Genomic DNA, 14123 nt, shown 5'->3' with positions numbered 1-14123 from the left:
CTATCCTTTTTGTAAAAGTAGTACCTTCCCCAAAAGAGACCCCAGTGGTCCTTGAGTTTGGTGTGGGGGGGGGGTGGAGTTGCGGGTAGTTGGGGGGTGGGGGCACTAAGCAACATTTAATTGAATATGATGTTCAAGGCACTTTTTTGAAAAAAATGCAGGATAATAGATTAGCATAAAATACTTGTGTTGCAAAGTGTTACAAGCCCAAGAATAGGAACCATTATGAGGAGTAAAAGATATTACACTAGTCTGTGAAAATGTGTCTGAACACCTGGAGAATAAATTATTGTGCAAAGTTTTGGTGAATACTGAAGGGGACCTTCAACCTAATAGGCAGGAAATTTTCTTTGCTGTATTTTGCTTAATTTTCCTGCTCCAAACATAAAAATTGTTTGCACTTTTTGTGACGTTGGCCAACTAGTTTTGTTGAATTGAGCCCATTCTGAATTCTTTGTGACTAAATTCTCTATTTCCAGCTCAGAATTTGTTTTTATTTTTATGTGGGCATCAATTTCTATTAGATTATTCAGATTCAATGAAAACATCTAAGTACAGGACATATTCAAGCAGCACAGCTAGTGGAACACTGTTACAGTGTCAGCAAGTGGGATTTAATCTGGCGCTTTCTGTAGGGAGTTTGTACATTGGCTGCTTGGGTTTATTCTGGATGCTCCAGTTTTTTCCCCCCCCCGCCCCCCACAAAATGTACTGGGATTGAGCCAGAAGCCCTGGATGAACAATGAAATCTGAAACCTACTGAGAACTAGATCACAGGCATTCAAGTCTGGGAGATTCAGATAACTACAGAAGGAGAACTACAGTATGACCTTCGGAAAGCCATGTCCTGGGCGAAGTGGAGTTTCTAGTCGAAAATGGAAACCACGAAGGATACTTGATAGCTGAGGTTGCACTCGATATTACCTACTACAAGCCCAAATCCGGTGAACTTGATGCTTTCAATGCTTGATTCAATCGTAAGAACAAAGAACCACCACCACTGCGGACCCCATATCCCCTGATGATCCTCTTCATATCCAAGGGTGACATGCAGGCTGACTTCAGGAGAGTGAATCCTAGGAAAGCATCCAAACCGGATGGAATACCCAGCCAAGTATTGAAAATCTGTATTGACCAACTTGCCAATGTAATCGTGGATTTTATTTTTAGACATACGGTATGGTAACTGGCCCTTTCGGCCTGTGCTGCCAAATTACACCCAATTGACTTACACCCCCAGTATGTTTTGAATGGTGCAGAGAAACCAGATCCCCTAGGAGAAAACCAACACAGATGTTGGGAGAAGGTACAAACTCTTGACAGCGTGGGATTTGAACCCATTGCTGTAGCAGTGTTGTGCTAACTGATATGCATACTGTGCCACCTATCGTCAGCATCTCTCTCTGGCAGGCCATGATACTCGCCTGTTTCAAACCGGTATCATCGTACTGGTACCAAAAAGGACTGTGGTAACCTGCCTAAATGACCATGGACCAGTGGCCCTCACATCAACAGTAAAGAAGTGTTTAGAGAGGCTAGTATTGAAGCAACTTCTTTCTGAGCGGTGACATGGACCTGTTCCAATTCACCTATCGTAGCAACAGGTCTATGGCAGATTCCATCTCACTGGCTCTACACCATGCCCTGGAAAACCTGGACAGGAAAGTTGTATACATCAGGATCTTCTTCATTGTCTACAGTTTGGCATTCAATACCATAATATCGCCACCCCACCCCCAAAATAGACAAGCAAACTCTCAAGACTTGGGACTAAAAAAATCCCACTGTGTAATTTGATCTGAATTTCCTCACCTCCAGACCACAATCAGTGAGGATTGGTAAGAACATCTCCTCCACAATCTCCATCAGTACCAGAACACCATAAGGCTGTGTTCTTAACCCTCTGCTCTACTCGCTATAAACCTATGACTGTGTAGCTCAATGTGACAACACCATCTACACATTCACTAATGGTACTATGGTAGTGGGTTTTATTTTTTTAAAGTGATGAATCAGCATACAGGAGGGAGATTGAAAACTTGGTTGAATGGTGTGCCAACAACGACCTCACTCAGTCACCAAAACCAAGGAACTAATTGTTGACTTCAGGAAGGAAAATTCAGAGGATTATGATCAAGTAATAATTGAGGGATCAGAGATAGACAGGGTGAGCAAATTTAAGTTCTTGAGAGTCACTCTCAGAGGATCTTTCCTGGACCTAACACAAAAATGGCATCGTGAAGAAAACACGTCAGCGCCTTTACTTCCTCAGCAGTTTGCAGTTTGGTAAGATGCGTGAAATCCTGACACATTTCTACAGATATGTGGTGGAACGTGTTTATTGGCTGCATCACAGTCTGGTATGGTGACACAAATACCTGTGAACATTATACCCTGAAAAAGACTGGACACAACCCAGCTCAACGAGGGTAAAATCCTCCACCATTGAGAACATCCACAAGAAATGCTGCCGTTGAAAACCAACAGCAATCTTCAAGAATCCACATCACCCAGCACATGCTCTGTTCTTGCTGCTACCACCAGGTTCAGGAACAGCTGCTACCCCTCCATCATCAGACTCCTCAACAGCAAACTCAATCAGGGACTCATTTAAGGACTCTTACACATGATTTTTTTCTTTCTCTTTCTCTGTATTGCATAGTCAGTTTGTTTACATTTTATTTGTTTACATGCGTACTTTGAGTCATTTTGTTTTTCACTGACAATAATTAGTCATTCTGCCTCATTCGTAGGACAATATTCTCAGGGTTGTACATGATGTCATGTATGCTCTCTGACAATAAGTCTGAGATTAATTGGGCGGCACGGGCGTGTGGATCGAAAGGGACTTTTACAGTCTGTATGTCTAAATTTTAAATTTAAACATTTATAGCAGGCAACATTTGTTGGGTTGATGAAAAAAAATTAACTCTTCTATCTGTCTGGTATATGACTCAGGCAGCATTAATGATTTAATCGATTGCTTTTTTAATATCTTTTAACAGAGCAATTGAAAAACTTAATGGCTATATGTTGGAAAGTTACTCACTTAAGGTAACCTACATCCCTGATGAGATGGCTGGTCAACAGAGTTCACAGCAGCCACCTTCACAAGCTCGACGTGGTTTTGGACAGCGAGGTCCATCGCGGCAAATGTCTCCAAGTGGTATAGTTAGGCCTAAACAGCAGCAGTCTGATGTCCCTTTGAGAATTGTAGTACCGACTCAGTTTGTTGGCGCCATTATTGGGAAGGAAGGAGCTACAATTCGAAATATTACAAAACAAACACAGTCAAAGTAAGTATGGTACTCCGTTTATTTCTGTTTTAGGATTGTATGCAGGTCCCCTACTTGTGACCAATGCAACTTGCAACTGGGGGAAAAAAAACAAAATTTTTAAAAATAAAGGAAAAATGCATGTAAATATAAAAATTGTGTCAAGTCCTGGCTCTTTATTTTGATGGATGACATGGCAACAGCCATGGGGTGGGAGGGCATTGAAATGCCAAATGTGGTCTATTTTCAGGCACTAATGTGGTGGCAGACCCGATGTTCAAGGTGGGAGAGGTGAGTGCAGGCCCAGAGTAACTTGTGTCCATTTCAAGGTCAGAACGGAACTCTGACGCATGTTGGGGACCACCTTTATTTACATTTTGAGTTTTATAGATAATCAGTGATACTTGATTGGGGATGGGGTGTGGGTTGGTGAGGTGAAGAGAGTTATGGTCAGAATGGAATGTTTTGGATGAAATGAATCTACGGAAGCACTTGGATTTTAACATTTTTTGTTTTGTCTCAAATATGTTGAGACTGACGAGGTTATCAAGAAACATTTGGGTTTTGAGGGATGCAAGCATTTATAAGCATAAAATCCTGTGATTAAACTAGTTTTTGCACGTTGCACCATTTGATACATGGGAAATTTGTTTTATGTGTGTAAATTCAGGTTGCTAATATAAATTCAGTTTGTTCTCTCTATGGCAAATCGAGGCTTGTTATAAAACCTGGTGAACAATTTGTACTGATTTTGTGAAAAACTTTGAATTGGGCAGGATGTCTGTTGGTCAAATGTACCAGTACTCATTTCTCATTGTCTATGCAGAGACTGAATTTTCAAGGGTCAGAGTGGAATGTGGGGATATCTGCTTCCCAAGGCAATCTGGGTTAGTGAACACAATGCCTGTATCACTAAATCTAAACTTTATACCTTCCCTCTTGTGTTTGTATATCGACATAGAATTATTTATCATCTTGATGGTTTTATGGTTCAACGTATGTATTCATACGTTGATGGGAATAGAAGCATTACATTTTTGCTCAAAATGATCACTATCTTTGAAGTTGATTTTGATAATTCTACTGTAGGCCCAACTAATATAGGAATACTATGTTTTTATTTTTAGGATTGATATTCATCGCAAAGACAATGCAGGTGCTGCTGAGAAACCAATAAGTATTCACTCAACACCAGAGGGGTGTTCAGCTGCTTGCAAGATGATTATGGAAATCATGCAGAAAGAAGCTCAGGATACAAAATTGTATGTGCATGGGTTAAATTTAACATTTTGATCCTTATTTATATGAACAATTTAACTTGCATCTGCAAAGCAGGCAGGAATTTTATCTTTATATTTAAGCATTGTTACCCTTTCACTTTAAAATTGTTTGATTTCTTGTATGGGGAACATTAAAGGCCCTGACACCTAATTCATATGATCAAAATGAATACTTCCTTAAAGTCCACTGCCACCAATATACATTTGTCCCTTGGAATATCTGCTTCCCAAGGCAATCTGGGTTAGTGAATACAATGCCTGTATCACTAAATCTAAACTTTATACCTTCCCTCTTGTGTTTGTATATCGACTTATAGAATTATTTATCATCTTGATGGTTTTATGGCTCAACGTATGTATTCATTAAATGTTGAATACTTGATTCATTTCTCTGGAGCGTAGAAGATTTAGAGGGGACTTGATAGAGGTGTTTAAGATTTTAAAAGGGACAGACAGAGTAAATGTGGATAGGCTTTTTCAATTAAGAAAGGGGGAGATTCAAACTAGAGGACATGGTTTAAGATTGAAGGGGGAAAATTATAAGGGGAACATGAGGGGAAATTTCTTTACGCAAAGGGTGCTAGGGATGTGGAATGAGCTTCCGACAGATGTGGCCGAGGCGGGATCATTGGTTACATTTAAGGAAAGACTGGATCGTTACATGGATAGGAGGGGACTAGAGGGGTATGGACCGGGTGCTGGTCAGTGGGACTAGGAGGGTGGGGATTTGCTACGGCATGGACTAGTAGGGCCGAACTGGCCTGTTCTGTGCTGTAAGTGGTTATATGGTTATGTTGACCTCTTAAATAAGGTACCTGTCATATTTTACCTCCAGCTTTCCTCCACTTGCAATTGTTGATCTTGAAGGTAAATTATAGGACCCTGCTTGGTTATGAGTGGTTAACTCTGTACTGATTAGAGAAACTCACAATCAGTAGAATATTCCTCATTGAATTTGCCCATTAAGTCACAAAATCAGCCATAACGTATAATTTAAGCTTTATTTCTGAGTGTCTATTGCTCATACCCATTCTTTTGATCGAAAACGATGGACAATTTAATCCCTGTTGGATAAGTTAAACTAATCAGTATATTCAAAAATTACTTTGGAATCATTTTTTTTACACCACTGCAGTACAGAAGAAATACCTTTAAAAATTTTAGCGCACAACAACTTTGTTGGACGACTCATTGGGAAAGAAGGAAGAAACCTAAAAAAAATTGAACAAGATACAGACACTAAAATCACAATTTCCCCGTAAGTTTTGGATTGTTGCGTTAACATTTTTGATCATTTTGAGTTGATATCGTCTTTGCAGTGCAAGTTTTATTTTTGTTCTGCAGCTTACAGGATTTGACACTTTACAACCCAGAACGGACCATTACAATAAAAAGCAGTATTGAAGCATGTTCCAAGGCTGAAGAAGAAATTATGAAGAAAATTAGAGAATCTTATGATAATGATATGACTGCTATGAATGTAAGTCATCAGTATTAGCTTTATGTTCATAAAATGTGCAATCTTCAAATTGAGGGTCTCATGACTATTTGGGATTTTCTTCAGTAACTCTTGTATATCTTTTCCAGAAACTTTCTATCGATAATTTTTAGTAAATTTGGGTGGTACTGTTGGCATAGCGGTTAGTGCAGAGTTTTTACAGTGCCAGTGATTGGGCCAAGGGTTTGAATCCCATGCTGTCTGCGTGGAGTTTTTACATTCCCCTGTGACTGCTTGGGTTTTCCCTGGGGGCTCCAGTTTCCTCTCACCATTCAAAACATACTGGGAATGTTAGTTAATTGGGTGTAAATTGGGGGCATGGACTCGTGGCCTGTTACTGTGCTATATGTCTTTTTTTTAATTGTGTTGAAGACTAATCATGCAACTTTTCATATTTTGCACTTAACATTTTGAGCATTCGTGCTGCCTAAGCATAGAAGGCTCATGACAAGTGCAGGGGAATGATGTTGAAAGATGTCACTAGATATGGTGGGCTTAAGGGCCTGTTTCCCTGACCAGACTCTGCTTGTCCCATTTGCTGCCTATTGTGCAACAGCTTCCCATATAGAAGGAAATTGCACTTAGATAACTTTCATTCATTGAAAATTTGACTCTTCTGCATCGACCCAAAAGTGACAGTCCAGATGGTGCTTCTCTATCATACTCTTGGAACTTGAATACTTTGACATTCATTATGGGCAGGAGATAAACTGTTTAGATAAGAAGGTAGGAATATACCACCTTCAGGAAGAACAAGCATGAAAGGTGGTTATATTTTATTGATGTCCCCCTGTGTGTCCCTCCAACATGGAACCGACACACATGATCATCAGTACCATTCTTGACTGTTTGGACTCTGGCTATTTTTAACCTTTCATAATGTTATTCTCCGGACTGGGTCCATGGGTAAACCTTTCTTTTTAAATATTTTTATGAAGTTTAACTTAGAAACTTGCATCCAAATTTTTTTTTACAGGAAAACACATAACAAATCACCTCATGCATACCAAGTACAAAATAAAATTGATGGAACTACATTAGACATCTCCTTGATCCATATGAGAAACCAGTTATTGATTTAATCTATGTTAAAGCCATATTTGCCAAATTAATCCAAATAAAAATCAATAAAAAGAAAACAAACAAAAATTTAAAAAAAAAACTCATCTAAATAAATCTAATTCCGCCCCCCCCCCCCACCCCCATCAAGGCAATCTTTGTAAAAAGAAAAGGGAAATTGTGGAATGGATAATGACTTCCAGACATTGGACAGAGAATCTCCAGAACAGTCAAATTTTAAAATTCTTCCAATCATGATAATATTCTATGAATGAGCCCCACATCTTTACAAATTGAAATTTCCTATCTTTAATGTATCTAATTTTCTCCAAGCTTAAATAGGACATTACATCATGTAACTACTGTGTATGGGTAGGTGAAGAGTCATCTTTCCATTTCCATAAAATTACTCGTCTGGTAAACCTTTACAATAGTACAGTACAAACCAACTGGTGGTCAGTATAAAACCAGTCCCAGAAAACCCAAGATATGGAGTCCAAAGTGTTAAAGGTGGCTACTCTGGCTTTTTGAGAAAAATTCTTTGCTCATATCCCAGAGAGAGGCAACTGATCCTTGGAGGTGACTTCAGCTCCAGGATTGTGAAATTTGTCATTCTCTGGTAAGGCATGATTAACAAAGAGATGAGGAAAAATGAACTCCAATGTAGTCATCCTTCTGAAAAACTGAGGCATGATCTTGACATAACCAACAGTGTTTTGTCAGGGGAGCAAGCGCGTGACTTCAACACATTATTCCTTGTCCAAACACAGGCATTTATTAGAGTATACAGTCTGAGAGTGAGAGAATGCAAAAATATCTGCACTACTTGCCCGATGACAGGTACTGATGACTGGACACTCTTATCATGTGATCTGTTATCACCATGAGTCTGGCCCAAAGACAAAGACTGATACAGAAGCTGCCACAAGGAAATAATTAAGGTGTCAAAGAACACAATAATGCTGTTTGACAGCATCTCATGGGCAACCTGATGACCCTCAAACTACAGAAGCTACAAAATATTAGCAACATCAACAGACTTCTTGATGCCCACTATAATTATCACCTGTGAAAAGATTTAACTTTCTACCAGTCAATACCAGGCCTGATTTGATGACCATGACCAAGAAACCAATAGCTAATTCACTGCAAACACAAGAATTGGAAGTTCCAGCTTGAGAGAAAAACAGCTGAGATCTAACAAAAAAAACCCATGACTTGAACCATTAACAGCAGGTAGAAAGATCTCAAAAGGCTCAGCAGTCCACTCTAATATACCCTGATGTGTTATGGATTCTTCAGTATTGCAAGATTATCCATGACACCAATGTTAGAGCCTGCCTAGTTGAAAGCCAAGAACAGGGATGAAATTGTCATGGATAAAGGCAGTCATTGTTCACTGAAAGGAATACTCAAAGTTCTCTTCAACTGTGGCTCTGACAGCATGCCAAGGCAAACCATTCAGTGGAACCTTCCTGCCACCCTTGACCAAGTCAAAAGGGCTATATGCCATCTAAATAGGAAGGCCTTGGGAGCAGTTGCCCTCGCATACTCATGAAATTTGATTGAGTAGTCGCTCTGCTGCCTGCCACAGGAAGACTTTGCCAAGGTCATCTTCACAGTTATAAATCTCTGAATGTTCCTTTCAGTAAACAATGGCCTCTTATTCTTGGCTTACATCTGGGCAGGCTCTTTAATGTTTGCTGAAGAATCCATACCTGTCAGGGTATATAACAGTGAGCCAACACTGACCATTGACACCCATTTTCACTAATCTTTCCTTAATCCTGATTGTATTTTTATCCACTCAACCTTTCCCCCTCTACAAAGTTCAACTACTTGAGGATCATTTTGTGATGCCACACCCTGCTGTCATGATCATTCTTGAGGACTTCAACCAGGTCAGCCTGAAGAAGTCTCTGACAAACTATCACCAAAATATTGCCTGTGCAATCAGAGGAGCCAACGTAATTGACCACTGCTACACCTACCAAGTCATCCCACAACTGCTCTTCAGCAAGTTTGATCACCTGGCTGTACTTCCTGGCATACAAGCAGAGACTGGGGACAACAGCACTAGTAGTAGATAATGCAAAATTATAGTCAAGGGAGGCTGAGGAGCACCTGCAGGGCTGCTTTAATTTGGTGGACTGGACGTTATTCAAGTACTCCTCTCAAAACTTGAATGAATATGCCATGGCTGTTACAGACTTCGAGACCTGTGTGGATGAGGGTGTGCACATGAGTACACACTACAAGTACCCCAACCAAAAGCCATGTTTACAACCTGCTGAAGATGAGGTCGATAGACTAAGTGCAGTGATGCAGATCTCTACAGCAAGTCCAGGTACAATGTACAGAAGGCTCTCAGCAGCAGATGCAATTCCAAGGGAAGCTAGAAAGTCAGATACTTACCTGCTATGGCAGGGCTTTTAGGGCATTCCATCTTACAATGCAATGCCTAACACCATAAATGGCTGTGATGCTACCTGATGAGCTGAACACCTTTTGTGTTTGCTTTGAAAAGCACAATTCATTGGTACGAATGAGAATCCTTGTGGAAGCTTGTAACCTCAGAGGCCAATGTTAGAACATCTTTCAAGAGAATGAACTCTTGCAAGGTGTCACGCCCTGATGATGTACCTGGCAGGGTACTGAAAATCTGTGCCAACCAACTAGCTGGAGTGTTCACACACATATTCTATCTTTCATTGCTACAGTTGGAGGTTCCCACCTGCTTCAAAAGGGTATTCTCAAACCAATGGCCAAGAGGAGCAGAGTGAGCTGCATCAATGACTACCCCCAGTAGCACTCACATCTACTGTGAAATGCTTTGAGAGTTTGGTCATGGCTAGAATGAACTCATACCCAAGTAAAGATCTGGACCCACTGCAATTCACCTACCGCCACAATAGATCCACAGCTGATGCAATCTCACTGGTTCGCCACTCAGCACTGGATCACCTAGACAGCAGCAATGCGTACATCAGGCTGCTTTTCATCGAATACAGCTCAGATTTCAATACCATCATCTCCTCAGAACTGGTCAGCAAGATCCAAAACCTGGGCCATTGTAACTCCCTTTTCAGTTGGATCCTTGACTTCCTCATCAGACAATCACAGTCAGTACAAATTGGAAACAACATTGTATCCTCACTGACAATCAACGCAGGTGCACCTCAAGGATGTGTGCTTACCCTACTGCTTCACTCTACACTCGTGACTGTGTGTCTAGGCGCAATTCAAATACCATCTACAAATTGGTGGATGACACCACAAATCACAGAGAGCAGTGAGGAAACCTACAGGGGTGAGATGGATCGGCTAGTTGAGTAGAACAGCAACATTAGCAAAACTAAGGAATTGATTGTGGACTTCAAGAGGGGGATGTCGGGAGAATATGAACCAGTCCACATTGAGGGATCAGCAGTGGAGAGAATAAAGAACTTCAAATTACTGTCAGAATCTTTGAAGGTCTGTTCTGGGACCTCCATGTTGATGCAGTCATGAAGGCTTTCCAGTGGCTGTACTTCGTGAGGAGTTTGAGGAGATTTGGTATGTCACAAAAATGCTTGCAAACTTACAGGTGTGTGGTGGAGAGCATTCTGACTGGATGCATCAGTGTCTGGTCTGGAGATGCTGTGCACAGGACAAGAAAAGCCCCATGTCTTCATGCCATCACAGACATTTACAAGAGGCATTGTCTCAAGAAAGCCAAGGACCCTAACCACCCAGGCCAAGATTCAATTTATTGTCATGTAATAAAAACAATGTCATATTAACAAAATAGCCTTACAGCAGACAGATTTGCTATCGTCAGAAATCGTTTGAAGAGCCTCTTATAGTCAGAGAAAGCTAAAAAGAGCTCCCCACCCCCTCCCCCACCCCACAGAGTATTCGACTGTCCATAGATTCGCCCCCAGCGTTCCTGCAGTCATGCAGAGTCCAGTCCAAACCATCGGCAACCTGAGCTCCAGATCTGAAACTCTGACACAATTGGTAACCCTTCAGTGCCCTTGGCAACTCTCGCATCCAATACTTGATACCCCTTCAGCCAATCTCCAGCAGCCCACAGCCTGTGTAAGTTCCTCTCCTTGAATCTCCAGCAGCCCACCTCAAGGATGTACTTCAGCTTCTGATCCCCACATTGGTCCGTCAACGTGGTCACCGTCCTGTGGGTCGACTCCTGTTTCTCCTTCTTAGATGTTAGAACAGCTCTGTTAATGCCATTACCTCCAAGGGCACTATGCCCTCTTCTCACTGGTACCATCAGGAAGGAGGTATATAGGAGCCTGAAGACGAACACACAATGGTACAAAAACAGCTTTTTACCCTCTGCCATTAGGTTTCTGAATGGGTTTTAAACCACAGACACAACCTCACTTTTGCACAATCGGATTATTTATAAAATGTAATTTTCGATCAGTAATGCTCCCGCAAAACAATGAATTTCGTGACACTTGGTCATGGAAATAAATTCTGATTCTGCTCAGCAAACATACTAACGTGCATATTTTTTGGAAGGTGGATGGAAACCAAAATGCTGGAAAGAAATCCATGGAATTGTGGGGAAAGTGTACAAACTCCACAAAACAGCACCTGGGGTCAGTGTTGAACCTGGATCTCTGGAGTTGATAAGGTCATTTAGGTCTGCTAACTGTGCTGCCATCACCCCCTAAATTACCCGTACTATACCAAGTTCCTAGAATCAATCCCCAGTAGCCTGTGCCTTGGTGTGAGGCCTTCGGCTGCTGAGCAGTGCACTACTGCGGTCTCTGACCTTGCAGAGTGCATTGGTCTGTTGCTTCCCCAGAGCCTGCACCCTCTGTCTTGGCTGCCTTGCATAGCTTGCACACGGATCTCCACCTTTTAACAAAAAAATATTGCCTATCCCATTCTACAGGCAGTTTAAACCTGCATGGGGCTGTCAGACCCTGCAGAGGAGCTCTGAAAGGTTCCTTTCTGCTCCTCTGGGGTCCATGGTAGTGCCACTATCGCAGTCAAATAAAGCTGTGATTAATTTTGTTGTGGATGATGACTTGCACATGGATATCAGTGTAATGAATGAGAAAATAATTCCCAACATTTGACATTTTTTTAAAAATTAGAGATACTGGGCATCTGCATTTATTTTTCTGAACTTCCTCCACCGTCCCAAGTTTGTGTTCTTGATGAGGATTTTGAAAACTTGGGGTGATTAAGTTACCAGTTGTTCCCAGCCAACAGATAGATCTTTGTCTTCTTTGCAAAACCAAATAATTTTCCTCTTGTTCACAGGACATTTTAAGCCAAATGTGTCAACTTCTGTCAATGTGGGCCAATGTGACCAATTAGAATTGTTGCAGGACAGAATAATTCCCTGATTGCTTTTTCATTGGGTAAACAATACCAGTGAAATAAATCTCTAATTTTGAGACTGACTTTATTATGTATGAATAAATATTTTGCTGATTCATAGCAGGTTCATATTAAGGAAAAAAGTTATTTTCAATAATTTTATTCATTAGAGCAGTCAAACTTCCCACTTGTTGAATTTGGCTTTTGTACTGATCATGCAATTATTCAATGAGCCAATAGAGACACTTGGAGCATCAATTTACTCTAGAATGAAACACAAAAATTTGCAGATGCTATGATTGTAGTAAAAACACAGATGCTGAAGAAGCCACAAGAGGTAAAGGTGTATAGCTGACATTTCAGGCCCGAGGCCACCTTCAAGGTATGGACACTGCAAGATCTGAATTCCTCCAGCATTTGTGTTTTTAGTATATTTACTCTAAACAGACTAAATGTCAATTGATGTGTAGATAAAAGTGGACAATTGCGTTTGGGAGAGATCTCCAAGAATGGGGAAACAGAATGTATATATGTATTTCAATGTGCTGTGGCTGGGAGGGCAAGGTTTTGAAGTACACACTATCTTTCTCTCTCTACCACCATCCCTACCCCAGTCCTGAGATGGTCATTATGTAGACCATGCAGTTAACTTCCTTAATTGAAGGGAACATTCTCAAGAAAGTTGTACAATGAATGTCATGCAAATGAATTGCTTTAATTATTAACACTTTTAAGACTTCCAACTGTTTTTAAGAACAAAATTGGTACCTAAAAATTCATACCAAATTTTGTTTAACAAACTTTTTCAAGTTATAAACAGAATCCTCAATCCTCTGTTCTCAATTTATTCTATTTTTGAGCAGGGTGATAATTAATTAATGCAAAATAAACATTGGAGTCGTGGAACTATTTTTATTGACTATAAGTAATTGTTATTAAAATGTGCAATGAGAAAAAAAAACATTGGTATTTTAAGGAATGCCAATTTCTTGTTGGATCATTATTATTTGACAAAATAATTATGCAGTTGATCTTATTACACAGCTTCAAGCACATTTAATTCCTGGTCTAAACCTCAAAGCCCTCGGTTTGTTTCCTCCATCTTCACCAGTTCTGCCACCACCTTCTGTGCCTCCTGCTGCTTATCCTCCATTTGGGGTAAGTGAACACAATAATTCAAAGTGCTTTGTTCCACAAGTATTGTTGGTTCTTAAATTTTAAATTGAGATATTTTGTGATTGCTGTGATTTGACCTTTTTTTGTTGTTTATGCTGATGCTATGATGTCCTTCACTTCAATAGTGATTAATTTTGCAGAAATACTTGGTTTAATGGTTTTGTTCAGATTGATGCTGGTTTATAAATTCTTCACATTGTCATCCCTGCACTGGAAATAGCAGTTCTCATTTGTTGTTTTGTAGAGGAACTATGACATATGGGTATAAAGAATGATACAATTTATGTGATGGCATTGACTTACTTGGCCAAATTGCTCATGTCTGTGCTATTAGCATTTGTGATTTGTGATTGGGTCAGTTTTATGAATGGCTTAACAGGCCAAGTCTTGATTTAGTTTTCCAAAGTAGTGAGTGTTAAAAAGGTTGTTGGTATTTATGGTGGTGATTTAAAATCTTTGTGTAGTTCTTGTCTTTTACCCTGTTGTGGTCTTTTTTAA

The 14123-nt window shown here is 40.3% G+C and overlaps 1 protein-coding gene across 2 annotated transcripts in view; it reads left to right on the top strand.

The window, feature by feature from the left end:
• The window catches only part of igf2bp3 (insulin-like growth factor 2 mRNA binding protein 3), a 149024-nt gene that overhangs the window by 97986 nt on the left and 36915 nt on the right, over window positions 1-14123 (top strand). For both annotated transcript variants that reach the window (XM_069913886.1, XM_069913887.1), the window contains exons 6-10: window positions 3006-3296; window positions 4403-4537; window positions 5691-5813; window positions 5900-6035; window positions 13494-13607. In XM_069913886.1, the coding sequence (XP_069769987.1) occupies window positions 3006-3296; window positions 4403-4537; window positions 5691-5813; window positions 5900-6035; window positions 13494-13607 (799 nt within the window). The remainder of the gene's footprint in view (window positions 1-3005; window positions 3297-4402; window positions 4538-5690; window positions 5814-5899; window positions 6036-13493; window positions 13608-14123) is intronic.

Source organism: Narcine bancroftii, chromosome 1, assembly GCF_036971445.1.
Source record: "Narcine bancroftii isolate sNarBan1 chromosome 1, sNarBan1.hap1, whole genome shotgun sequence".
Lineage (NCBI taxonomy): Eukaryota > Metazoa > Chordata > Chondrichthyes > Torpediniformes > Narcinidae > Narcine > Narcine bancroftii.
This window is presented reverse-complemented; position numbering and strand designations above follow the sequence as displayed.